Raw genomic sequence first — 26,360 nt, 5'->3', positions numbered from 1 at the left:
CTGGGGACTCCACTAATAACATTAGTCCACAAAGTGAAGTGTCCATTGATTACCACTGTCTTTTCTCACTCAACCACCGTTTTATCCATTGTAGCAACTTGCCCTTAATATCATCCAGCTCTAACTTGTACAGTAGTCTTCCATGTGCAAAAGTATCAAAAGCTTTCCTAAAATCCAAGTATAAGATATCAAAATTATTTTTTGCATCCAGTTCCTTTGAAACTACATCATAGTATCCAATCAAATGTGGGACATGTAGTTGGATAGGTTTTAGGAGTACTACTAAGTTGCAGATGGTAATCTCGTAAGCTAAAGAGATTACCATTGTGCTCAGCAACAGCATCATCAGCCATTTTCAATCCACTGCAGGATGAAGGCCTCTCCAGCAACTTTCCAGTTCCTTCTATTTTGAGCACAGGCCATCCATTTACTACCCACAAACACATGAATTTCATCCATCCATCTCCGCCTTTGTCTTCCAGGTTTTCTTCTAGCTGCTCTTGGATACCATTCTGTTATTTTCTTAGTCCATCTGTCATCATGTCTTCGAGCTATGTGTCCTGCCCAAGACCATTTTAGTTCTTTAGTTTTGATAAGAATGTCCTTTACTTCAGTTTGCTGCCTAATCCATGTGTTTCTCTTCTATCTAACAGTCTGATTCCCACTATAATTAGTTCCATTCTTCCCTGTGTAGTTCTCAGCTTCTCTTCCATTCTTTTGGTGAGTGCCCAAGTTTCACTTCCATAAGTCATGGTAGGAAGTATACATTGGTTCATTATTTTACGTTTCAGACAAACTGGGATATTGCTCTTCAGTATGTGACTATATTTCCTGAATGCTATCCATCCAAAATGAATTCTTCTCTTGACTTCCAGCCATTTATTATTATTACAGCTAATAACTTGTCCCAGATAAGTATACGACTCCACCTTTTCAATTACTGCTCCGTCAATCATTATTTCCCTTCCTGTGGCATACTTGTTCATCATTACTTTTGTTTTAGCCATATTCATCTTTAGTCCAAAATCCTTACTAACCGTGCATAACTGATTAAGATTTTCCTCTAATTCTTTGGGATCGTGGCTTATGATCACAATGTCATCTGCAAATCGTAAATGGTTTAGGTACTCTCCGTTCACATTGACTCCTTTCTCCGAAGTTGTTTACTGCTGCCCTTTCTTTCAAGGGCAGCAGTAAACAGCTTCGGAGATATTGTGTCTCCTAGTCGAACTCCTTTCTCGATTTTAAATTTCCTACTGTCTTTGTCTAGTCTAATAAAGGATGTAGCACTCTCATATATTTTCTTCAAAATCATAATATATGGAGTATCTATGCCTTGTCTTTCCAGTGCCCGAAACATTGCCTTATGCTGTATGGAGTCAGATGCCTTTTCATAATCCACAAATGCCAGGCATAATGGTGTTTTATATTCATTTGCTTTCTCCATTAGCTGTGATATTACGTGAAGGTGTCCATAGTTGAGAATCCTGTCCTAAAGCCAGCTTGCTCTTTCGGTTGATTCTCATCAAGTATTCTTTCTAATCTGTTAGTAATGACCCTTGTGAACAACTTGTAGATGTGGGATAACAAGCTAATTGGTCTATAATTTCCAATTTCTGATTTATCTCCTTTCTTACGCAGCAAAATTTTATGACTGCATTATTCCACTGCTTAGGCGTCACACCTTTTCTAATGCACTTTGTGACGAGCCTTGCCAGTTTTTGTGTTATGTCTCTTCCTCCCAATTTTAACAACTCTACAGTAACTTCACCTTCCCCCGGGGCTTTATGATTCTTCATTTTCTTCGATGCGTGTTCTACCTCATCAGGAAGAATATCGGGTATGTCGTATGTGTTGCTACTTTGCAATCCATCTTCCCCACTGCTGGTATCATTCCCTCACGCCTTGTATAATTCTCTATAGTAGTTTTCTGCTATTTGAATTATGCTTTCTCTGCTGTTTATAAGTACACCATCGCTATTCTTCAGTTTCAGTATCATTTGTCTTTCTGTATTACTGCTCATGGCTGCTGATTTAAATCCTTTGTTTTCCCTTAATGCTTGTTCTACTTTTCTTGTGTTAAATCGTCTTATGTCCTCTCTGAGTCTCTTTCTAATGGCTTTGCATAACTCAGTATACTCAATTTTCTCCCTGTCAGTGTTTCTCTTGCTCTTCATTTGTCGTCTTCAGTTCATCATGACAAGTGTTTCTTGACTAATTTTTTCTTCTTTGGATTTCTGTTTCCCTATAGGTTTCTTGGGCTTTATCACTTTCAGAAAGTTGTAATATTCCTCGTCGATATCTTGGTCCTGAGCAGTCTGCAGAAGCTCAAACTTGTTCTTAAGTTCCAGTACATACTGCTTTTTCTCCTCCTCTGTTATCTCAAAGACCTTTGTATTATTTACTCGAGTCAGTTTTTTCCTTTCCTTTCCTACATTTATATCAAGTGTACATCTTACCATTCTGTGATCACTTCCAACATTTACCTTATTCAGGACGGTAACATCATTCACAATATATCTTCTGTTAGTGAGGATGAAGTCGATTTCATTAGTTGTTAATCCATTTGGACTCTTCCATGTCCACTTTCTGTTCACCCTTTTCTTGAAAAAAGTGTTCATTACTGACAATCCTTGAGATTCTGCAAATTCCACAAGTCTTTCACTTCTTTTATTTCTTTCACCAATTCCAAAATTTCCTATAGTTCCTCTTTCTGCACTGTTTAGCCTTTTTCCAACCTTAGCATTAAAGTCCCCCATAATAATAGTGCAGTGCTCTCAATTTCGGTGTACATTTCTTCAACCTTTTCATCATCATGGCTCGATGTTAGTGCATAAATCATTATAATCTTTAGCTTGTACCTCTTAGAAATCTTGAGTATTAGTCTTGACACCCTTGGTGATGTACTTTTGAATTCCAAAATGTTGTTTTTAAAATCTTTATGGACCAGAAACCCAACTCCACCTTCACTCCTTTCACTGTTTCCATTGGTGTACAGCAGATTTCCACTTGATAAACTTATAAGTGATTCATTTCTTCTTCTTGTTTCAGCAACAGCACTATTGCCTAAATTTCTTGAAGGCCAGAGGGACAAACAATGCATACCCAATTAAGTGTCTTGTAATCTCGTATGGAAAATTTTCTTTGTTCTACAGACACTATTTTAAATGTAATTACAAAGGGGAATTCATAAAAAATTTGCTAAACAGAAAAATCTGATATAAAGAAGTTTGTTAAACAAAGGTCAGACTTTACTTATTGACGTTAAAAATGTTTTTACTGGCGTTATTTCAAAAATTTCGTAATGAAAAACCATCATGCGAAAAGCGTTACAAAAGTGACATCATCTTTAGCTTCCACCAGAAGCGAATTATTGTAACTTGTATTGTAGCATCATACTTGTATGATGGCAACAATTTATCTTCTACTGGACCAAATTTAATGAAATTTTGCAGAGCTTCATCTTAGCTCTATACTAGAGAAACAAACTTTCAAACCTCTGAAAATTGCAGTAGTTTTCCCAGGATAGTGGAAAATATGAACATGTGATCAAGGAAATTTTCTCACATAATAAATGGGATAATGTGGACATATAGCATATTGCTGGAAAGCTGAGGAATTTGAAAACAGAAATATTAAGGTTTTAAGATACAAAAAGCTTTTGGAAACTGGGAAAAGCGTTAATTCGAAAACGCATCTAGTTTCAAGTCCCATGATGTTGTCAGATTGAATGTATTTTTTTTTCTTTACAATTAAACTCTGAAGCTGGAAAAGAGTTCTGCACATTTATGAAAACATTCTTCAACTTGGACATGTCATCCGATCTTTCGATAAATACTACACGTAATGGAACAACTATAGATGGTGTATTTAGTCGTGAACTCTTCAATGTAAAAATTATATATCCTACTTTAGTCATCACAGATTAATACTTTCCGTAACTGATATGTAATTATTATTAATAAAATAACTTTTATATTATTGAATCCATGAATTTTATTAATATCTGAAAATTAAAACATTTTTAACGCCTGCCGATGACTTAAATGTAAAACATGTTAAATATGCTAGCGGCAGGACACATTATTACCTGGTACAAAAGATTTATTATTATTTATTATGATAATTTTATTTACGCGCCTTTTTATGATAATTTTACCAATTATCCTAAAAAGGCGCGTAGCCACAAATTTGCCAAGGGTGCCAAAAACCTAGCTATGCCTCTGGCCTTTACTAATGTTAGTAGTAAAGGTAAGTAGCAGCCCAGTGCAGGATAGAAGCCTCCCCAACGATTCATGTTAAGGGACAAATGGGCCATAATTTGCCACGCTGGTCTAGGTGGGTTGGCAGATAGACCATAATTCACTTTTAATGTAATTAACAACAGACTCAAAACTGCATATATAACTTTATTTACAATAAAGCATACTATAAAATAAAATAAAATAAAATCTTGCATTATACTGCATTATACTATAATTACAGTGAAAACCGAAATAAAAGTGTATATTATGATAATATAAAATCACTGATTAACTATTTTAAATTTAAAGGTTGAAATCACTTGCAACCACTATTCAATAGCTTTCAGCTTCATCAGCTGAGATGGTTATGGGTTATACACATACACACATATACCTACGTATATCCCAGCAGGTTTGTGGCATCCACTATGACACAAGCACTACTAACTTCCCGTACATTGGAACTGGAAACGGCTCGGGCATGCATCATTCTAAATCGCTCATCCCTCCCTAAAATGAGACTCAAAAAGCGGATGAATGCAGCAGCCCTTATCCTATTAATACTATAGCGTCTGGATGAACATATCAGTAAGCTCTCTAGCCACTTCTGGTTCCAGAAACTACTAGCTCTGTCGACAGCCAGCGCTCCTTTGGCTGGCTGTCGAGAGAGTTACTATTTTACACTCTGTCGACAACCAACGCTCCTTTGGCTGAAATATCATGCCCCATTTCCCAAACATGTTAAGCTATGGCTGAGCTTCCATAATCAGCCATCTTGATGGCTCTATCATGTTCACCTAGGCAATCACACAATCTACACTTCATTTCTCCCACATTCCGGGCATTCAATCTCGTATATGACCCCGCTAGCGTCACCGGCATCGATGGAATCTTTAACCATGGACACCACCGTGTGAAGTCTCCGACCAGGAAGCTGCACACAGCGCATCTGACAAGAGCGTAAAATATGTGCAATGGGTTTCAAGATACCCGGATAGTAGGGAATGTGTGTGGTGGCCCTAGGCATAAAAACATCCCTATGCCCACTATTCATATTCTTTATGACAACCATCAATAATGGCATCTTGAGGTCAACCATAACCCATCTAATCTCGTCATCCCTCTCCTCAGAGGAGGAACAACGTGACCCACCCTTCCCATCAAAGCCTTGACCACACTTTTCTTGTGGCCACCAGCCTGAGCTGATTTAAAGTGCGTGTACTGGCCATGACATATAGGTTTTCTATGCACCTTAGTTCTTAGTTAAAGGGGGGGGCCTTTAAGGCCCATTGTATCTTTTGTAGGCAGTCCGACGCATGCTCTATCCAGGTTTTTGGCAGAGCTTATATCCCCCAGAGTGGGACGTTCGAACTTTACTATTAAGAATAGTGATTTTGTACGGTTTGTTCAAACTCAGGAGATAGAAGATGGGGAAATTATGGTGTCTTGACGTTTCCTTGTTCACCTGTAAACCCATTGAACATGGTTCAGATTGTGTGCAGGTAGCTTTGGAAAGAGATTATACTTTGAAAGATAGAATAGTGTTGAGTTGTGAAGATCTTTGTAAAGGAATTAGTTTGTGTATGTCTAGTACCACTATGTTGTTTAGAAATATTATGTACCAGCAGGTCCGCAGAGTGGCCATGGGTTCACCCATTAGTATGGTTATAGCCAATCTGGCTATGGAGGAGTTTGAGGATAGGATGTTGGTGAGCACTGTTCCACTCCCGGTTCAGGTATGGAAGAGATATGTTGATGACACTTTAATGATAATACAGAGGGGTCGGGATAATGAAGTGCTCAGGTGGCTGAATGACGGTTCACCCTATATTCATTTTATCTCAGAGTTGGAAGGGCCCTTCCTTTCCTTGATGTGTATAGCTTAGGCCGATGTTTAAGAACTAAGGTGTATAGAAAACCTGTGTTGTGCCCAGTACACGCACTTTAAATCAACCCAGGCTGGTGGCCACAAGAAAAGTGCGGTCAAAGCTTTGATGGGAAGGGTGGGGGTCACATTGTTCCTCCACTGAGGAGAGTGGATGACAAGATTAGACAGGTTACGGCTTACCTCAAGATGTGTGGCTACCCCTCCAGAGTGTTACTGATGGTTGTCGAAAGTATGTGAATAGTGGGCATACAAATGTTTTTATGCCTATGCCCACTATTCCTACTATCCGGGCTACCACATTCCCTATTATCCAGGAACCTTGGAACCCACTGCACGTATTTTATGCTGATGTCAAATGTGCTATGTGCAGCTTCCTGGTCAGAGACTTCACACAGCAGTCCATGGTTAAAGATTCCATTGACCGGTGATGCTAGCAGGGTAGTACAAGATATTGAATGCCCAGAATGTGGGAGAAACAAAGCATAGATTGCACGATCGCCTAGGTGAACATGATAGAGCCATCAAGACAGCTAGCTGATTATGCTGGCTCAGCCACAGCCAAACATGCTAGGGAAATGGGAGCCCATTCCAGGTCATCCCCATTCAGCCACTGATGACAGCACGATCATAAAAGTGGAGTCGTTAATCACGGAAGATCACCGGATATCTGTGCGTGAATTGTCCCAGGAGGTGAAGATTAGTTTGGGCTCTGTTGAAACAGTCTATGACCAACTCCATTTACGGAAATTGAGTGCAGGGTGGATTCCCCAATTATTGACTGGTTTCCAGAAGGCTGTTCAACAATAGAAATCACAAGAGTTGTTAGCCCTGTTCCAAAAAAATGAGGAAGACTTTTCTCTTGACTAATCACTCAGGAAGGAAGTTGGATACACCATATCAACACTGAAAGTAAAAAGCAGTCCATGGAATGGTGACATAATGGTTCCCCACCCACCAAGAAGGCAAGGGTCCAAGCTTCAGCAGGAAAGACCTTGCTAACAGTGTTTTGGGATGAGAAAGGTGTAATAATGACTGATTACCTGCCGAAAGGTAGAACAATTACAAGTACCTATTATGCCAACTTACAAAATTATGAGAGAAAATCAAAACATGTAGACGTGGCATGCTGTCCAAAGGTGTGAGAATGCTTCAAGACAATGTCCCAGTTCACACTTCTGAAATTGCAACAACACAAGTGGCCACTTCTGGACATGAAATACTGCCCCACCCAGCCTACTCACCTGATCTAGCACCATCGAATTTCTTATTTCTTTACCTTAAATCATTCCTCGAGGAAGCCACTTCCCTGACGACGAGACACTCATTTCTGCAACAGAGTCATGGTTCAAAGACCAACCTCACCACTTCTACAAAAAATGGTATCCGTAGCCTCATCCATCAATGGAAAAAATGTTTAAATCTGCACGGTGGCTATGTAGAGATGGACTAAAACCTGTGCCAAGAATCAACAGGCTAGCACCTCTACAGCTAGGTCAGGGCAATTCTTTATTGAACCACCTTCATATATATATTGTGCATAACCCATAACCATCTCACTTAATAAAGGCAGCTGTTGCTGCCGAAAGCTATTGTATAGTGGTTTTAAGTGATTTCAATCTTTATAATTTTTAATCGGAGATTTTATATTATTGTAATATACACTTTTATTTCGGTTTTTGCTTTAATTATAGTATAATGCAGTTTTGAAGATTTTTATTATGTTTTTTAGATTTAGATTTTTATGTTATTTAGATTTTTATTATTGTAAATAAAGTTATATATGCAGTTTTGAGTCAGTGGTTAGTGACATTAAAAATGAATTATCGAATTCCTGACTCCAGAGGCCTCTTTAATGAGATACACCATATTTAGCAGCCAGGGGCTTGAATCCCAGTCTACTCGGAGGGCATGTGCTACTGCACTCCTGCTCATGACCACTCTGCTAGAGAGACCTAATGCTAGTAGTACAGTAAGATAAATAACTGTGTAACACACCTACATCACAACCTTATATAATGGGATAATTAGCCACTTGTCGTGCTGGGAAAATTCCTATATTTCATCAAGAAAACTCCATAAGCTGTCCTGGCAGTCTGGTATAATGCAGAACTTCATATTTGACTACCCAATTATCCCCAGATCTTTTTCATTCTCCACTACCCTCAGTGTGATACCACATAGTTGGTATGTTAAGTTGGGATTACTGCCCGCCATATGAAGTACCTTGCATTAGTCAATATTAAACTTCAATTAACACTTCTCAGCCATCTGCCTAACTTTTTTAGATCCTTAGATATTAAAGCCTAATATGCCTTCAATATCACTAATAAATAATGAAAAGAATAATGGATCTAGCATTGAAACTTGGAACCAGTGCAGTCATTGTATGGTAGGCATCCAAGCAAATGCCTAGGGCACTATTTGGGTATGGTAGTTTCGCAGTCATGAAAATTATTTAAAAGGGTACCAAATGCTTGATTTGCCTAGGGTGCAAAAATATCTCACTACAGTTCGGCTAGGAACATTCCAATGACATTAGTCCAAGAGCAGTGCCCATTGATAATCACATTGTCTTCTACGACTCAACCATCCCATTTATCCATAGCAGTAACTTGCCATTAATACCATACTACTCCAATCTGGGCTTATACATGCAAACAGTACCAAAAGCTTGTCTGAAATCAAAGTATATATTGTCAAAATTATATTTTGTATCCTGTTCCTTTGTTACTGCATCAATATTAATCATAGTACCATAAAATCAAATCAGATTGGTCAGACAAGATCACCCCTAAAAAAAATCCAAGCTGTGACTCAGTATAACTACAACTCTGTCTATATGGTGATGCATTAATTCTTTAACCGGCAATTCCATTATTTTTCCTAGAACAAAAGTCAAGCTATCTGATCTGTAATTACTCAATCTAGAAATGTTTAGCTTTGATCCCCTTTGTGAAGTGAGGATAAATTTGCACATCTTCAGTCCATAGAGCCCTCCCCTAAATCCAAATCCAAGGATGCTCTCATAAATATGGCTAAAGGTTTGCTTAGCTCTGTTGTTGTCTCACTTAATAATCAGATAGATCCCATCCACCCCAGGTGCCTTTTTTTTACTTTTAGCTTCAACAATTTCTTTTCCACTTTCTTCTCAACTGTCACAAAATCGTTTAGCTCCCTATTAGAATTTGATAAACTTCTGACATTCCCAACCCCTAAAAAAATTCTAATTTCTCTTTACATCTCAGCAATGGAGCTTTTTAAATGACACTGCCACAACGATATAGTTATCTATGGTAACAGTGACGGAAAACTTCAGTTAATATCTACAAATAGTCTTGGACGCTGATAAATCACGTACTGAATTGTTTTTGCTGGAAAAATAAGCTCCTATATCTTAGGCATCTAATGTCACCATACTTGCCAATGATAACAAGCACTGCAAAATGTTGCATCTTTTCTTGATGACCCTGTATATGAACAATGGCAAAAGTGCAAGGCTACTAAAGGAGAAAATAGATAACATTAGCACATTTATGGATTTCTAATTGTGCCAGAGTGACGATTCAAGCCAGAACTTTTTGAAACTGCCTTCTCTTTCTTTCTTGCATACCATATCAATTACAACTATTTTAATATAACAACAATTACACAAATTATGAAACGTTATTAAATTAAGAACAACCATGTCCTTTTATGAATAGAATTTCATTTGCTTTCTGTAATGCTATGGATTTAATACTCAAGATAGACTAAAACATACTATACATCAATGACACAAAGCAAAAAACACAAATCATTGGTATATTTTCAGTAAATCTAATGAATTTCATGGTAAATTTGCTGTTTTCATGGTCTGTGTTAAGAACCACATTCCATGCCATAAAGCCAAGCATACCTTCACCTAAGACTGACTATTAAAACATGTGTCACAGTAACAACAAACACAAAGCATTAGCATACTGTCTGAATATCAGGGTATACATGATTTACAGACAGTATTCTATGGTAGAAGATTGTTTTGATGCATTAAGGCCATAAAAGGAGTGAAAAATTACATAAATAAACGAAATAAAATTACTAGTCTTCAAGAAGGATAACGCCTGATGTTTCTTCGCAATGGTGCGGGATTGTAATTGTAATTAATGTTCTAACCACGAGGATGGGAGCCAGAAATACTGTATTATTCTTTCCATGTGTACTGTATGCAGCAAGGGGCGTATCTGAAGAGGTGGACTCTCATTTCCTTGAAATGAAACAACTTAATTGTGTTATTAAAGTTTCAAAAACGTTCGAGTAATAACTTAATTAATCGAATAAATAGTATAACACAGTAAAACTACAATTAATTTAATGGTAAAATATTTTAAAACAAAATATCAACTAGTAATTAATCTGCTGAATAACAGAAACAAAATAATTCTCAAAAAATACTTACCACACATTTAAGGTAAACATTTTTAATTCTACCTCCATCTTCATTACAAGTACTGTTTAACAATAACTCAGCAGTGACAAATCAGTGAGATGCCAACAAGGTAATCTTTTGGGTATGAAATAAAATGAACCTCAACACAGACAGTTGTTAACACCAGATTACACTACAGCCACTGTTCGAATAATAGCAAATAGAATATACAAGTTAGATAAGAATAACAATAATTTAATTATTTCTTAATCATTGCTCTCCAAAGCACTACTTCACATACATCCTTAATCATTGTTTTGTAAAAATACAAAGAAATTTCTAGAAATCTAAAAACCATAAGCAAATTGCATCTATAATTTTAAAAACACTCTGATTAGCTATTACAACTGCATAAATTTCATTACAACCATTACGGACCTCGTGTTATCAATATAAATACTTGCAAAGACCGACGTATTGACACCGCCATAACACACAGTAATAACATAAGGAGTAAGTAAAGCAATAGTCCTCTCACAGAGGAGTAAGTAAAGCAATAGTCTGTGATTCCTCTGTGGGTAGAACAGTGCCTGTAGCGCCCCTAGGATGATGACCTTCAATTACAAAACCTTTCGATTGAAGACAATTGTCTATAAACAAAGGGTATTCTAAAAGATATTTCTTGGCTAAATGACTAATAATATGAACTTTACAGGGGTAACACACGCACATCATTTCTACTACCAAAGTAGTTTTTAGCATTAGAATTAGCATTCATCATCATCATCAGCCATTTTCAATCCACTGTAGGATGAAGGCCTCTCCAGCAACTTTCCAGTTCCTTCTGTTTTGAGCACTGGCCATCCATTTACTACCCCAAAACTCATGAATTTCATCTATCCATCTCCGCCTTTGTTTTCCAGGTTTTATTCTAGCTCCTCTTGGGTACCATTCCGTTATTTTCTTAGTCCATCTGTCATCATGTCTTCGAGCTATGTGTATATAAATTCTTTATTGCTGATAAGTACAGAACATGTACTAGAGACAATAATACTCATCACGGCGACACGGCCAGGAGTTTTACATTATAATATTGAGATTAATTGGCAAAACATTTTTTACCATGACATGGAAATTATTAGTTGCACAAATTAAACATGTAAAAATGAAATTATAATAATGAAAATATGAGGACTGAACGTCATATGGAGGAAGTTATCCCAGTTCCACCAATGTAATCCACTCGAGGAGCATGTGACGGTATTTGTAGTCGGTAGCCATTTATTGTAGGTCGACTCCAAGACGGAGCAGTGCCTGAATTTTGGGGAGTGCCTGGGCAGGTAGGAACCGACTACACAGTTTCAGCCGGTTGTATTTGAGGGTTAGTGTGGGCTCTGACCTCAAGGATGGCGGAGGATTGTGCCACTGACAGAAATCCCAGATGTTTGGGGCTTTTATCACTCCTGTGTACATTTTTACTGAGGTCATTAAACGCCTACTGTCAATTAACCTCAGAAGCCTGGGTACATTTAGCTGCTCAGCCATGTCAGTTGTTCTCAATTGAGGGGGTCGGCGATGCTTATTTGTGGCCCATTTCAGGGTCCAGTATTCACACGAGAACACCGGTTTTTGAAGAGAGGGCGACGCAGATGCCCAGATCTCAACTGCATATAAAATAGCCGGATAAACAGTGGCTTGAAGATATCTGGTAGTGGTTGCGGCATCATTGGAATGAAGTAGGTGTTGTTTCGCTCTCCAGCGTAGGGTGTTAAATCGCTTCCGGAGGTATTCCGTGTGAACATTATATTTCAGCTTCGGATCAAAATAGACACAGAGATCCTTATGGCAGGTAACTACTGGGATGAGAGTACCTAAAACTGAAGGTTGAATTATTGTTGGTTGGTGTTTCAATGAGTATATCATTATTGCAGATTTTGAAGGGTTAAGGTTTAATCCAAACATCTTCAAGTAAGTTGAAAGGTCGGTCAAATTCTCTGTGATGGAAGACGTAATTGCCATTGGGTTTGCAGACGGTGGGATTAAGGTCAGAAACTTTATATCGTCGGCATATATTATAGCATCATCACGAAGACGCATGAAAGGAATCAGAATGGCTGAGAAGAGAAGGCCAGACAGGACACCACCTTGTGGGACTCCTGCATTGATTTTTCTTGTAAAGTGGGTCTTCTTCAAAGTGAGGTCGACACTTCTATCCTTCAATAAGGCGGTGAGGAAAGCTAGTAGGTCTCCATTAATCCTGAAGAAGAATTGCAGAAGACTGAGAAGGGCTGTGACGTCTAGACTGTCAAAAGCAGCTTCAATATCGGCGTACACTATAGCTAATTCAGATTTATTTTCGAAGGCTTGAAGAATTGATATCTGTGCGGCCATGAGGTTTGTTATGGTGGATCTATTTTCGACTGCGAAATGGAACTGTTTCAGCTTCTGTGGCATCAGCTGTTTGTTTAATGCTGGAAGGAGTGCCTTTTCTAGAAGTTTCAGAAGGGTGGAAGAAGTTGAGATTGGTCTGAAATCTTTTAGGCTTGTTGGTGCTTTAACCTTAGGTAGTGGCCTCACAGATTATTCATTCCATTGAGCAGGGAAAACTCGTGTGGAAAGAACTGAGTTGTAGATTGAGAGTAATGCATCTAGGATATAGGGGCTAAGGCATTTAATTATGAAATGAGGTATCTTATCACAGCCTGCGGTACTAGATGGACGCAGGGAGTTAATTGCATATATCAGTTGCTGTCTTGTGACGGAAATTATGGAGAGGTCATCAGTAGCAGCAAATTGAGAGTTTTGGAGAGGTATTTCAGCAGAAGCGGACTTGGTTTTGAATCTTGAAATGTAGTCCATCCAGTTATCTAGATCAAGATTTGGATTAATGCAACTGTGTCTTGATCAGTATGGCGCTTTTCCTTTAGACAAGGTAGTATCGGTGTATCTCTTTATTGCTGATGCCTTGAGCCGGTTGAACATAGCTCTTGTTCTGGAGTACAGGATTCGATCTTGGGTTGTGCCAGAGATTTTCCACTGCATGTGAAGGTACTGCTTGTTGTGGAAACTGCGCGCTAGATCTTTGGTCCACCAAGCTCTAGTTCTTGGAGAAATGTGTACGGTTTGGCTGATGCATAGAGGGTGACTGTATTTATCCATTTTGTGATTAGGTCAACTGCGAGGATTGGGTCACATCCATCAAGCACATGCCATGGAATAGACTGCGCTGCCTCGAGGCACTTTTTTGGATCCAGAAAATTCGGAGAAAATATGATTTTCTTTTCAACAGTATTACGGCAATTGAAGCTGGGCATAGGCAGTGTCCTACCCAAGACCATTTTAGTTCTTTAGTTTTGATTAGAATGTCCTTTACTTCAGTTTGCTGCCTAATGCATGTATTTCTCTTCTTATCTAACAGTCTGATTCCCAATATAAGTCGTTCCATTCTTCCCTGTGTAGTTCTCAGCTTCTCTTCCATTATTTTGGTGAGTGCCCAAGTTTCACTTCCATAAGTCATGGTGGGGAGTATACATTGATTCATTATTTTACGTTTCAGACAAACTGGGAGATTACTCTTCAGTATGTGACTATATTTCCTGAATGCTATCCATCCAAAATTTATTCTTCTCTTGACTTCCAGCCATTTATCATTATTACAGCTAATAACTTGTCCCAGATAAGTATATGACTCCACCTTTTAAATTACTGCTCCTTCAATCATTATTTCCCTTCCGTGGCATACTTGTTCATCATTACTTTTGTTTTAGCCATATTCATCTTTAGTCCAAAATCCTTACTAACTGTGCATAACTGATTAAGATTTTCCTCTAATTCTTTGGGATCGTGGCTTATGATCACAATGTCATCTGCAAAACGTAAATGGTTTAGGTACTCTCCGTTCACATTGACTCCTTTCTCCGAAGTTGTTTACTGCTGCCCTTTCTTTCAAGGGCAGCAGTAAACAGCTTCGGAGATATTGTGTCTCCTAGTCGAACTCCTTTCTCGATTTTAAATTTCCTACTGTCTTTGTCTAGTCTAATAAAGGATGTAGCACTCTCATATATTTTCTTCAAAATCATAATATATGGAGTATCTATGCCTTGCCTTTCCAGTGCCCGAAACATTGCCTTATGCTCTATGGAGTCAAATGCCTTTTCATAATCCACAAATGACAGGCATAATGATGTTTTATATTCATTTGCTTTCTCCATTAGCTGTGATATTACGTGAAGGTGTCCATAGTTGAGAATCCTGTCCTAAAGCCAGCTTGCTCTTTCGGTTGATTCTCATCAAGTATTCTTTCTAATCTGTTAGTAATGACCCTTGTGAACAACTTGTAGATTAGTATTAGCATTAGCATTAGTACAGGCATTTGATGCAAGGAAGCAAGCTGATGCAGCATCAGCCAAAAAAAAAATAAAAATAAAAAAATAAATAAATAAATAATAAATAAATAAATAAATAAAAAATAACCACTTCCACTTCACCCCTCTGTTCGTTCGAAATACCTGCCCAGCTGAGCCTTAAACTTATTTAGGCTATCACCTTCCACGACAAGGGATGGAAGTCTGTTCCACCTACCAACCACCCGCTGGCTAAAGGCAAATTTCCGCACATCTATCCTACATCTGTCTTTCCTCAAATGGATAGATGTGGGATAACAAGCTAATTGGTCTATAATTTCCAATTTCTGATTTATTTATCTCCTTTCTTATGCAGCAAAATTTTATGATTGCATTATTCCACTGCTTAGGGTCACACCTTTTCTAATGCACTTTGTGACGCGCCTTGCCAGTTTTTGTGTTATGTCTCTTCCTCCCAATTTTAACAACTCTACAGTAACTTCATCTTACCCCGGGGCTTTCTGATTCTTCATTTTCTTCAATGCGTGTTCTACCTCATCAGGAAGAATAACGGGTATGTCGTATGTGTTGCTACTTTGCAATCCACCTTTCCCACTGCTGGTATCATTCCCTCACGCCTTGTATAATTCTCTATAGTAGTTTTCTGCTATTTGAATTATGCTTTCTCTGCTGTTTATAAGTACACCATCGCTATTCTTCAGTTTCAGTATCATTTGTCTTTCTGTATTACTGCTCATGGCTGCTGATTTAAATCCTTTGTTTTCCCTTAATGCTTGTTCTACTTTTCTTGTGTTAAATCTTCTTATGTCCTCTCTGAGTCTCTTTCTAATGGCTTTGCATAACTCAGCATACTCAATTTTCTCCCTGTCAGTGTTTCTCTTGCTCTTCTTTTGTCGTCTTCGGTTCATCATGACAAGTGTTTCTTGACTAATTTTTTCTTCTTTGGATTTCTGTTTCCCTATAGGATTCTTGGGCTTTATCACTTTCAGAAAGTTGTAATATTCCTCGTCGATATCTTGGTCCTGAGTAGTCTGCAGAAGCTCAAACTTGTTCTTAAGTTCCAGTACATACTGCTTTTTCTCCTCCTCTGTTATCTCAAAGACCTTTGTATTATTTACTCGAGTCAGTTTTTTCCTTTCCTTTCCTACATTTATATCAAGTGTACATCTTACCATTCTGTGATAACTTCCAACATTTACCTTATTCAGGACGGTAACATCATTCACAATATATCTTCTGTTAGTGAGGATGAAGTCGATTTCATTAGTTGTTAATCCATTTGGACTCTTCCATGTCCACTTTCTGTTCACCCTTTTCTTGAAAAAAGTGTTCATTACTGACAATCCTTGAGATTCTGCAAATTCCACAAGCCTTTCACTTCTTTTATTTCTTTCACCAATTCCAAAATTTCCTATAGTTCCTCTTTCTGCACTGTTTAGCCTTTTTCCAACCTTAGCATTGAAGTCCCCCATAATAATAGTGTAGTGGGTTTTCTGCTCATCTAGAACACTCTCAATTTCGGTGTACATTTCTTCAACCTTTTCATCATCATGGCTCGATGTTGGTGCATAAATCATTATAATCTTTAGCTTGTACCTCTTAGAAATCTTGAGTATTAGTCTTGGCACCCTTGGTGATGTACTTTTGAATTCCAAAATGTTGTTTTTAAAATCTTTATGGATCAGAAACCCAACTCCACCTTCACTCCTTTCACTGTTTCCATTGGTGTACAGCAGATTTCCACTTGATAAACTTATAAGTGATTCATTTCTTCTTCTTGTTTCAGCCAAACCGATGATATTCCAATTCACATTTTCTAATTCCTTTTCCAGCTCTAATATCCTGTCTTCACCGATGAGTGATCGTACGTTATAACAGGCCAAGTTCAGTTGCCGTGGATGGCAGCCTGGTTGTACCCAAAGATTCTTAGCACCCTCTGCTTCCACTCTGATCCTCTCGCTGCCGTTAGAGGGAGAGTGAAAGCTGCTGGGGACCGAGGGCCATTTGTATTGTTGTTCTCTCATATGCTGGAGGATTTGGTCTTTTCCTCTTCTCGCTGACCAAGCATCTTGGTGAGAACCACTCTACACGTTCGTTGCCACCTAAGTGACGTAACAGGGCTTACCATCGAGAAGGTGTGCATGAGTGGATTTTATGGTGGCAGGCCAACCGGACCTCTCCTAAATCTTCTGTAATAGAGAGATATTGGATCCATCAGTGTTTTAGACTGAGTGTCTGATAACACACAGAATACCTGTTCCCCTCTAAGCCCCTAAGAATTAGCATTAGCATTAGCATTTGTAGAGACGTATGATGCATGAAAGCAAGCTTATACAGCATCTGCCTAGAAAAAAAAAAAAAAAACCTTCACATTTCACCTATCCATTCGCTCCAAATGCTTGTCTAGTTCTGCCTTAAATTTATTTACGCTGTCATATTCTACAACGACAGATGGAAATTTGTTCCAGAAGTAACCCACCCGCTTTGCTAAAGGTAAATTTCTGCACATTAGCATTAACATTAGCATAGGCTTTTGATGCAAGAAAGCAAGCTTATATAGCATCATCCAAAAAGAAAAAAACCTTCAAATTTCACCCATCTATTCACTCCAAATGTACCTCTAGTTCTACATTGAACTTATTTAAGTTGCTGACCTCCAATGCAACAGATGGAAGTTTATAACAACTGTCAACCACCCTGTGGCTAAAGGCGAATTTCTCCACGTCCATTCTACAACTGTTTTTCCTCAATTTGAATGCATGCTGTATTAGTAGTAGTAGTAGTGGTGGTGGCATGTGATGTAAGAAAGCAAGTGTATGAGCTTATGCAGCATCAGCCAAAAAAAAATAAAAATCACACCACTCTCTCCAAATGCCTGTCCAGTTTCTCCTTAAATTTATTTAACCTATCAAATTCCACAACGACAGATGGAAATTTGTTCCAGCAATTAACCACACGCTGGCTAAAGGCAAATTTCCGCATATCTATTCTACATCTGTCTTTTCTTAATTTGAATTTATGGCCCCTTAGGTTTGTAATCTGAACAAGTGGAAGGATCCCATCAGAATTCAGCGTGCTCAACCCATTCAAGGCCTTATACACCTGAATACTTATACAGTCAGATCACTGCACCGATGCCTAGTCTCCAGCCACTGCAATTTGCAGAACTTAAGCCTCTCTTGGTAAGAGGATTCCCTTCATTCCCCTCACCAATCTTGTTGCCCTTCTCTGTACACGCTCAAGCAAATCTACATCCTTCCTAAAATGAGGCCTCCAGACCTGTACGCAGTACTGATGGCGTGGCCTGACCATTGCCTTGAGTATTCATGTCCCCCTCACGTCAGTAATCTGAGCAAGAGGAAGAATCCCATTAGCACTGATCTTGCTCAATCCATTCAAAGCCTTATACACCTCAATTACATCAACACTCCAGAGGCAGCAGTTTACAGAACTTAAGTCATATTTTTGGTGCTTGTCTTTAAAAACATATCAGTTAACAATAATTTATATTTATGGGTTAATTTTTGTGTTTCCTATACTACTAAGACTAATTCTTCCTTAATAATTAACCACTTTGTGATACTAATTACGTATATATCGTATTTTTTTTCCATTATTTTTGTCTCAGTTTATTTTATAAATAAAAAAATCTAAACAAAACGTGTATTATTCTTATTATTATTATTAGACAAGACTTTTGTTATTGTTTTTATTTTTACGACTTGATTTTATTTTTACTACTCAATTTTATTATTGTTATTATTTCATTTATGTGCTTTTATAATTATTTCTTATTATTCGTACACAGGTGCACAGAAGAAAGTAAGGGGGGGGGGAAACTTTGACGCTTTGGCAGACAGGATACTACAAAAACGTTATTACAAAATATTAAAATTTAGGACACTTGAACTATGTGTTACAGAGATTCTACTATATATTCAACAACTATCTTTGCTCAATTTGAATTTGATGATGATGACCATAGGGCCTGTATCGTTTGAGCAAGCTTTGGGCTTGCTCGAAACATATGGGCCTTATATACTTCAAACAGATCCCCTCGCAGGTGCCGAGTTTCCAGACACTGTAATTTGCAAAACTTAAGCCTTTCTTCCTAAGAACAACCCTTTCTTCCATTTACTAATCTTGTTGCCATTCTCTATACTCATTCCAGCAGCTCTACATCCTTCCTAAAAACAGTACTCAAGGTGTTGCCTGACCATTTTCTTATACAAAGAGATAATTACCTCCTTATTCCTGCTAGAAAAATTCCTGTATATCATTGAGAAGACACCATCAGCTACTCTTGCAAACCGTCTGAACTGCTCAAAAAATTCATATCTGCCTGCACAGTTTCCCACCAGTTCCTTTTCATTCTCTACGAACCTGAGTTTAGAACCACAAAGTTGATATTACTGAACGGTCATTGCTACCCATAGGAAATACTTTACATTTGTTAAGGTTAAACTTGATTTTCCAACTCTCAACCCATTTGCTCGACTTCCATAGATCCTGTTGCAGTAGCGTACTGTCATTAATGTCATTAACAAACCTACCGACCTTCATATCGTCTGCAAACTGGACATTAAGCCTGATATACCATCATCAATATCATTAATAAATACCGAAAACAACAATGGACCCAAGACTGAACCCTGGGCGACTCCACTAATAATATAAGTCCACGAAGAGCAGTGTCCATTGATTACCACCCTCCGTCTTCTCCCACTCAGCCATACCTTACATTCCCCCACTCAATCATCTCTTATCCATAGAAGCAACTTGTCCTTAATACCACACTGCTCAAATTTGAACAGCAGTCTTCATGTGCAACAGTATCAGAAGCCTTTCTAAGATCCAAGTATATGATACCAATATTATTATTTGCATCCAGTTCCTTTGTGACCACGTGATATTATCCAATCAAATTGTTCAGACAAGATGTCCCCTTCACAAACCCATGCCGTGTCCGATCTATAACTGAAATCGTGTCTAGATGATCCTACAGTATTTCTTTAAACAGTGCCTCGTTTAATTTCCCCCGAACAGAAGTTAAACTAACAAGTCTGTAATTACTTCTGTCACCCTTTCATCCTCCTTTGTGAAATGGGGTCACATTTGTACATCTCCAGTCCATGGGTACCTGAGTCCAAGGAAGCTCTCATAATTATGACTAAGGATTTGCTTCCTCCTTTAATATAACTGGATAAATCCTATCCACCCCAGGTGCCTAACTTATGCTTATTTTCGACAATTTGCTCTCATTAAACAAAATCATTTAACTTACTGTCAGAGTTTAATACACCTCTGATAATCACCATAGGGCGCCTCCGTAGCCAGGTGGGCAGAAGCAGCAGTGTGTAGCACACGCTTCTCGATTAGACCGGGGTTCGAGCCCGTGCCCTCCAAATACGGAGGATGCGGAAAGGTCAGAGAATGACCACCGCAAATCCCCAGTGCAATATGGCCTTAGTTGCTAATGCTCCTAAAAACCAAATAACAAACAACAAACACGACAATCACCTTATTTCACTTATTTGTTTTACTTATTATAATTAGCCATATGGTGTAAGGAAGCCTGAGGCTTTTGCTGCACCAGACAAAAAAAAAAAAAAAAAAATTTCTGAGTCGCCCCAGAGCGAGCGAGCGAGAGAGAGAGAGAGATAGAAGGAAACCAAGACAAAATAATGATATCCAGCTCAGGACCCTGGGTGTGCGAAGCCCATACTCACTAGATGTGAGCCCCTGGGTGCACTTCGTCAAGACACCGCTGTACAAGTCGAGCCTTCGTTCCACATGACAATATTCATTTTGAGTTTACTCAAAAGTATTAGTTATGCACCCCTATTGCTCACTTAAACACCCTTCACTGCACGCCTGCGAAAAACGGTCACTGCGATGATCTGTAATTACAGCAACCGCCCCTCACAAACACGCAACAAAAGGCACTTAAACACGCAACAAAAGGCACTTAAACATGCAACAAAAGGCACTTAAACACGCAACAAAGGCACATAACTAATACTTTTGAGTGAAAAACGGTTACTGTGAGATAAGTTCTTATTTTTGAATAAATGTTATTTTTGTACTTTTGCTATTTTTACCACACTTTGCTTTATTAGTATTTCGTCAAACCTCTGGGAATAATGCAGGTCTGAACATGGCGAAATTGTCTTTCCATGCCCTTGGATCTAATGTGTGTGTGTGTCCTAGATTTCAATGCGTCAGTGTGCCCTTGGGAATAGTTATATTGTTTGCATACTGTCCTACCATCAAGTGCTTTAAATGCCTCCGATTCGGACACACATCCCATGTCTGTGCCCGACAAGACTTCACCTGTGGCCACTGTGCCGAATGCGGACACACCTACAACAATTGTCCAAACAAAAATCGAGCCCCTAACTGCGCCAACTGCAAAGCAGCAAAAATGGATCGCAATCACTCTGTCCGGGATGTCAAATGTCCAATCTATATAAGGGTATTGAGAACCATCCAGAACAAAACCGACTATGGCTGTACACCATAATCGCCAATCCACCAACGTCCTCAAGTTTCTCCAACTGAATGCCCAAAGAGCCAGAAATGTGGTCGAACAAATTAGAATGAAAATGGATGAAGAATAAATTGATATCCTCTGTGCTCAGGAGCCCTACACCCACAAGGGACGGGTACAGGGCTACCCTCGAGCATATAGGATCATTGAGACAGCCACAGATACTCCATGGGCAGCCATCATTATTAGGAATACTACAATTACAGTCACAAAGATCGACTCGTTATGCACCCCCTTTGGTGTTTGTGCACACATTATCTGCCAACAAGGCTCTCTGCACGTAGGCTAGTTGTACTGCCGACCACAAACTGATATTGCACCCTATATTGAATATCTCCAGTCAGTCATAACTCTCTTACCTTGCAGCAAAATCCTAGTAACGATGGATGCCAATTGTAGATCTCGCTTGTAGCAAAGACGGGTGGATGGCCACGTAGTTTCCCAGAATGGACAGCGATTAGATGATTTCCTTTAATCTTCTCCATTTGAGGTCCTTAACCAACCACATCACCTTTCTACCTTCAGCAATACCCTGTGGGAAAGCAACATTGACATTACCCTCGCCACACGGTCCATAGCACAAGAGTTCTCATCATGGATGGTTCATGAGGCCTGGACCACCTCAGACCACAGGGCCATCTCCTTCCATCTATCTAGACAACTTGATAGTACTCCTCCCATATACCACGACATCATCAGATACTCAACCAAAACAGCTGATTGGAATGCCTTAAAGGACAATATAAAATCAAAGCTACAAATGGATACATCCCAACTAAACCATCTCGATCCACATGAGCACCACTCAATCTTAACAACCACAATCCAACAAGCATGTCAAGAACTATGAAAAAACGTCAGAAGCACCTTAAAGCAGTCCATTGGTGGTGCAGGGAACTAGAAAACCTAAGGCGCCAAGTCCACACTGCCCAAAAAGCCTTCCAGAGAGCGAGTCACTCCTGGCCTCCTGCTGAGGTCCAGGCTCTACGGGAAGTATATAGAAGATATCGTAACGACTACACAAGCCTCATTCGGCAGAAAAGGAAAGTGTCTGGGCAGAACCTTGTGACACTACTGGTAACGCAGATCCTTGGGGGATCGTTTATCGCATTGTTATGAACAAGCTGCCCAGGGGAGAGATGTTAAATGCAACCCTGACTCCCGATGGCAATCCAACACATACATGGGCTGAATCCATGAATAATATTCTGAATGCCCTACTTCAGAATGATGAGAGTCCCATCAATGATGAATAAAAGCAAATTAAACAAGGCAACCAGGCCTTCTCCAACAATAAAATAGAACCTCCTTTCACTTCTGAGGAAATGAACAAAGCACTTGACAGAACAAAAATAAATAAATGCCCTGGTCATGATAATGTTGAGGATCAGGTCATCAAGGAAGCAGCAACACATCTCCCAAACCACCTATTAGCACTGTTCAACAAATTCCTTGCAAAAGGAATTTTCCCTGATTCTAGGAAATAGGAGGTGCTTTGACTCATCCTAAAAGGTCCAGATAAAGATCCTACTCTACCCAAATCTTACCGCCCCATTGCTCTTCTCCCGGTCTTGGGAAAGGTAATGGAGCGGCTGCTTCAATCCAGATTATCCACCTACTACCAGACAGCCAACTTAGACTCTGCAAAGCAGTATGGCTTTAAGCCAGGATGTTCCACTGAAGACGCTATGAACAATCTCCTCAACACAGCAAACTCAACCACAGAAAAATATCGACTGGCTATCTCCCTTGACTTTGCTGGTGCCTTCAATTCCTTCTGGTGGCCCAGCATTGTCAGGAGATTACGTCAACTCAATATTCCACTCAACCTCTACCGCTGTCTCCAGAACTACCTCTTCAACCGCTCAGTAACTGTTCAAACAAATTTTCAGAAAAACCTCCCGACCAGTTGTTAGAGGGTGTCCACATGACTCAGTTCTTGGGCCCTACTTCTGGAATTTAATACTAGATGATTTTTCCTCTTATGGATCTAGGTCCTGTGGACTGCATGGCCTATGCAGATGACATCATCCTCCTTATCAAAGCTGATTCTAGAACTCAGCTTGAGCAAATTGCCTCCCCTGCCTTAACGATCGTTCAAAATTGGGCAAACAACCACAAGTTAGTCATCTCTGGGGAACAAAACGAAGACTATCCTCCTCAAAGGATCCTTGGACATAAGAAGACCGCCCCAAATTAAAATCTCTGGGCAGACATTGCAACTCAAAACAGAACTATAATATATAGGAGTAACCTTCGACTCCCGATTAACATTCTTACCTCCTCATCTTAATTACCTCTCCAAGAAAATACGTCGTTATTCTGCCATGATCGTAAGAATTAGCAGAGCAGACTGGGGTTTGAAGATTGGTTTTGGTTTTATAGGCGCATTAGCTACTAAGGCTATAAAGCGCCTATGGGTTTGAAGGGGAGGACTCTCATGCTACTTTACAAAACCATCTTCTTACCAGTTGTGTGTGCTGTGGTGCAGCCGTATGGTTCCCTCGTGCCATCATTGCACGTAATAAAGCAAAGCTACATTCAATTCAACGTAATATCCTACTCACCGTGACTAGAGCTTGCCGCACAGTCAGTAATCCTGCCCTGCAGGTCTTAGCAGGTACTCTTCCTCTGGACCTGGAGGTTATTCGTCGCGGCCTTGCATACCGCATAAAGGGAGGAATTCCCACCACCATTCTAGATATAACACTCGATCTAGTTAATGACCCAAAAAACGAAATGAAACAGATTTACTCTAAGCTCTTCCAGCATTGGCAAAGATCTTGGGAGCAAACAGCCAAAGGTGAAACAACTAAAAGATTTCTTCCACAAGTTATGATAACTGCACCAAAACCTCCTCCGTGGTACTCACCAGGCCTTCACATCTCGTTCTTCCTCACTGGTCATGGATCGTTTCGGGCCAAGCTGCATGCCCTGGGTCTCACCGATTCTCCTCTCTGCACATGTGGTTACAATGAAGACTGGATTCACCTCATGTATAATTGCCCTCTTTATGATTTACCCAGAAGTCTCCTAATTACCAGAACTGGAAATATACCCAGTGGGCAGGAACATCTCTACATAATTGACGAAACCAACTACAAAGCCTTCACTACTTTTGCCCAGACTGTATTTGGAATTCGTCAAATTCACCTACAGCAAACTGTTCAGCGCACCCCATCTTATAATGAACCCAAAACTCAATTCACAGAACATATCCTGAATGGAAGCAAAGAAAACACCAACAGGATATTGATCTTTATCCTGACCTAACAGGGTTCTCTCGACGTTCACAAAGGAAGTTATCTGACAAACCCACCAACCCAAAAAAGGACTTTTCTACAGTAGACATAAGAACTCCAAGCAATCCTTGAGCTTCATGAATCCATGTGCCTCCTCTCATCCCCTGAGAGAAGATTATCCAAGTCCTCTACCCAGTGTGGGACACTGCTCATTGCCTACAAGTCACCCTTGGCTGAAGAAGATTAAATTGCTGACACTGGGCTCTTACCCAATGCGGGACCCACTCACTTGCTGGCACCTCTTCTCTTCGAGGTGTAGGACAATACTGATTTTCCTACTTGTGTAGGAACTCACATAAATACTCCTCTGGGAGTGGGACTGGCATTTGACTTATCAAATGCAGGGTCATGCTATTAGGCAACCTGACTTTGTGGGTCACTTGACCTCACAATCTTTTCTCTTCTTCCTGAGGTAGGGTGGGCTCCCCCCAAAGGGGAGCCCACCCTACCTGGCCCACTTTTTTCTGCTTACCTTCTTTCTTCTCAATCTCTCACCCCCTCTCCTCTTTCAAAAAAAAAGAAAAAAAAGAAAAAAAAAATATTATTATTATTATTTTTTATATATATATATATTTTTTAAATTTTTTTTATTTTATTTATTTTTTTATATATATATTTTTTAATTATTTTTTTATTTTATTTTTTTTATTATTATTATTGTTATTATTTTTTTTTATTTTTATTTTATCTTTATTTTTTGATCTTATTTTATTTATTTATTTATTATTATTATTTATTGATTTATTTTTATTTTTTATTTATTATTATTATTTATTTATTTTTATTTATTATTATTATTTATTTTATTTTATTTTTGTTTTTTGGCCCTCCCTGGGAAGCTCAGGCTAACCCCGGTTTCGACCAGCCAGAGTTCTCTTCTAACCTTACCTGGTCCGGCTCCCAGTGCCAGTGACGGTAACTAGCGGTCTGTGGTGTTCCACAGACCCTAGGCTAAGCGACCAGATGAACAACATAACCCGTTCTAAGCAAACATAAACATACACTAACATATGCTATCTGGCCTTGACAGTACTGTCATAACCATACACATGGTTATGACAGTACTGACAAACATAAACATACACTAACATATGCTATCTGGCCTTGACAGTACTGTCTTTCTTCACAAGAGATTCAAATGCGGAATTGGGCGAAAGCACCGGTGCAGCCTGTCAAAAATACTATGTCACTATGTTTGCATACTGTAGTGACAATGAATTTTTATAACTGTCCATGTTCCTTAACTTTGTAATTTAATTTTTATCTTGGCAGTCTATCATTTATGGAGATTTTCCCTCCGTGCTGAGTTAGTAGGTCCCAAACGTGGACAGCAGGAGCTTCCCCACCGAAAACTCGAGCTCCTCGCCCAGTAAAACAAGAAAGTCATCCACAGGTCACACTCAATTCAGAGACGTTGCACATTAACAAATGAGCTGGTTCTCTGGGGTACTAATATGAGAGTTTTTTATTTTTTACTATTTTTTATGATCATTTATAGCTTTCGCGTTAAATTCCAATGAACATCGTAGGAGAGCCGTAATTTAGCTTATCAAGAGCTCATAGACCTTTTTCCTATAGGCATATGCCACACTTTTACACCTATAGCA

At 39.1% G+C, this 26,360-nt stretch overlaps 1 protein-coding gene across 1 annotated transcript in view; it reads right to left on the bottom strand.

Annotated features, from left to right (window-relative positions):
- Positions 1–10,807, bottom strand: part of nSMase (neutral sphingomyelinase) — a 205,070-nt gene extending 194,263 nt beyond the window's left edge. The window contains exon 1 of the mRNA XM_090382988.1: positions 10,568–10,807. Within this exon, the coding sequence (XP_090239114.1) occupies positions 10,568–10,611 (44 nt within the window). The 5' untranslated portion in view covers positions 10,612–10,807. The remainder of the gene's footprint in view (positions 1–10,567) is intronic.
- Positions 10,808–26,360: the final 15,553 nt, after the last annotated feature.

Source organism: Mastigoproctus giganteus, chromosome 10 (assembly GCF_048544385.1).
Source record: "Mastigoproctus giganteus isolate SK-2022 chromosome 10, ASM4854438v1, whole genome shotgun sequence".
Lineage (NCBI taxonomy): Eukaryota > Metazoa > Arthropoda > Arachnida > Uropygi > Thelyphonidae > Mastigoproctus > Mastigoproctus giganteus.
The sequence above is the reverse complement of the archived record's forward strand: the minus strand, read 5'-3'. Positions and strand labels throughout refer to the sequence as shown.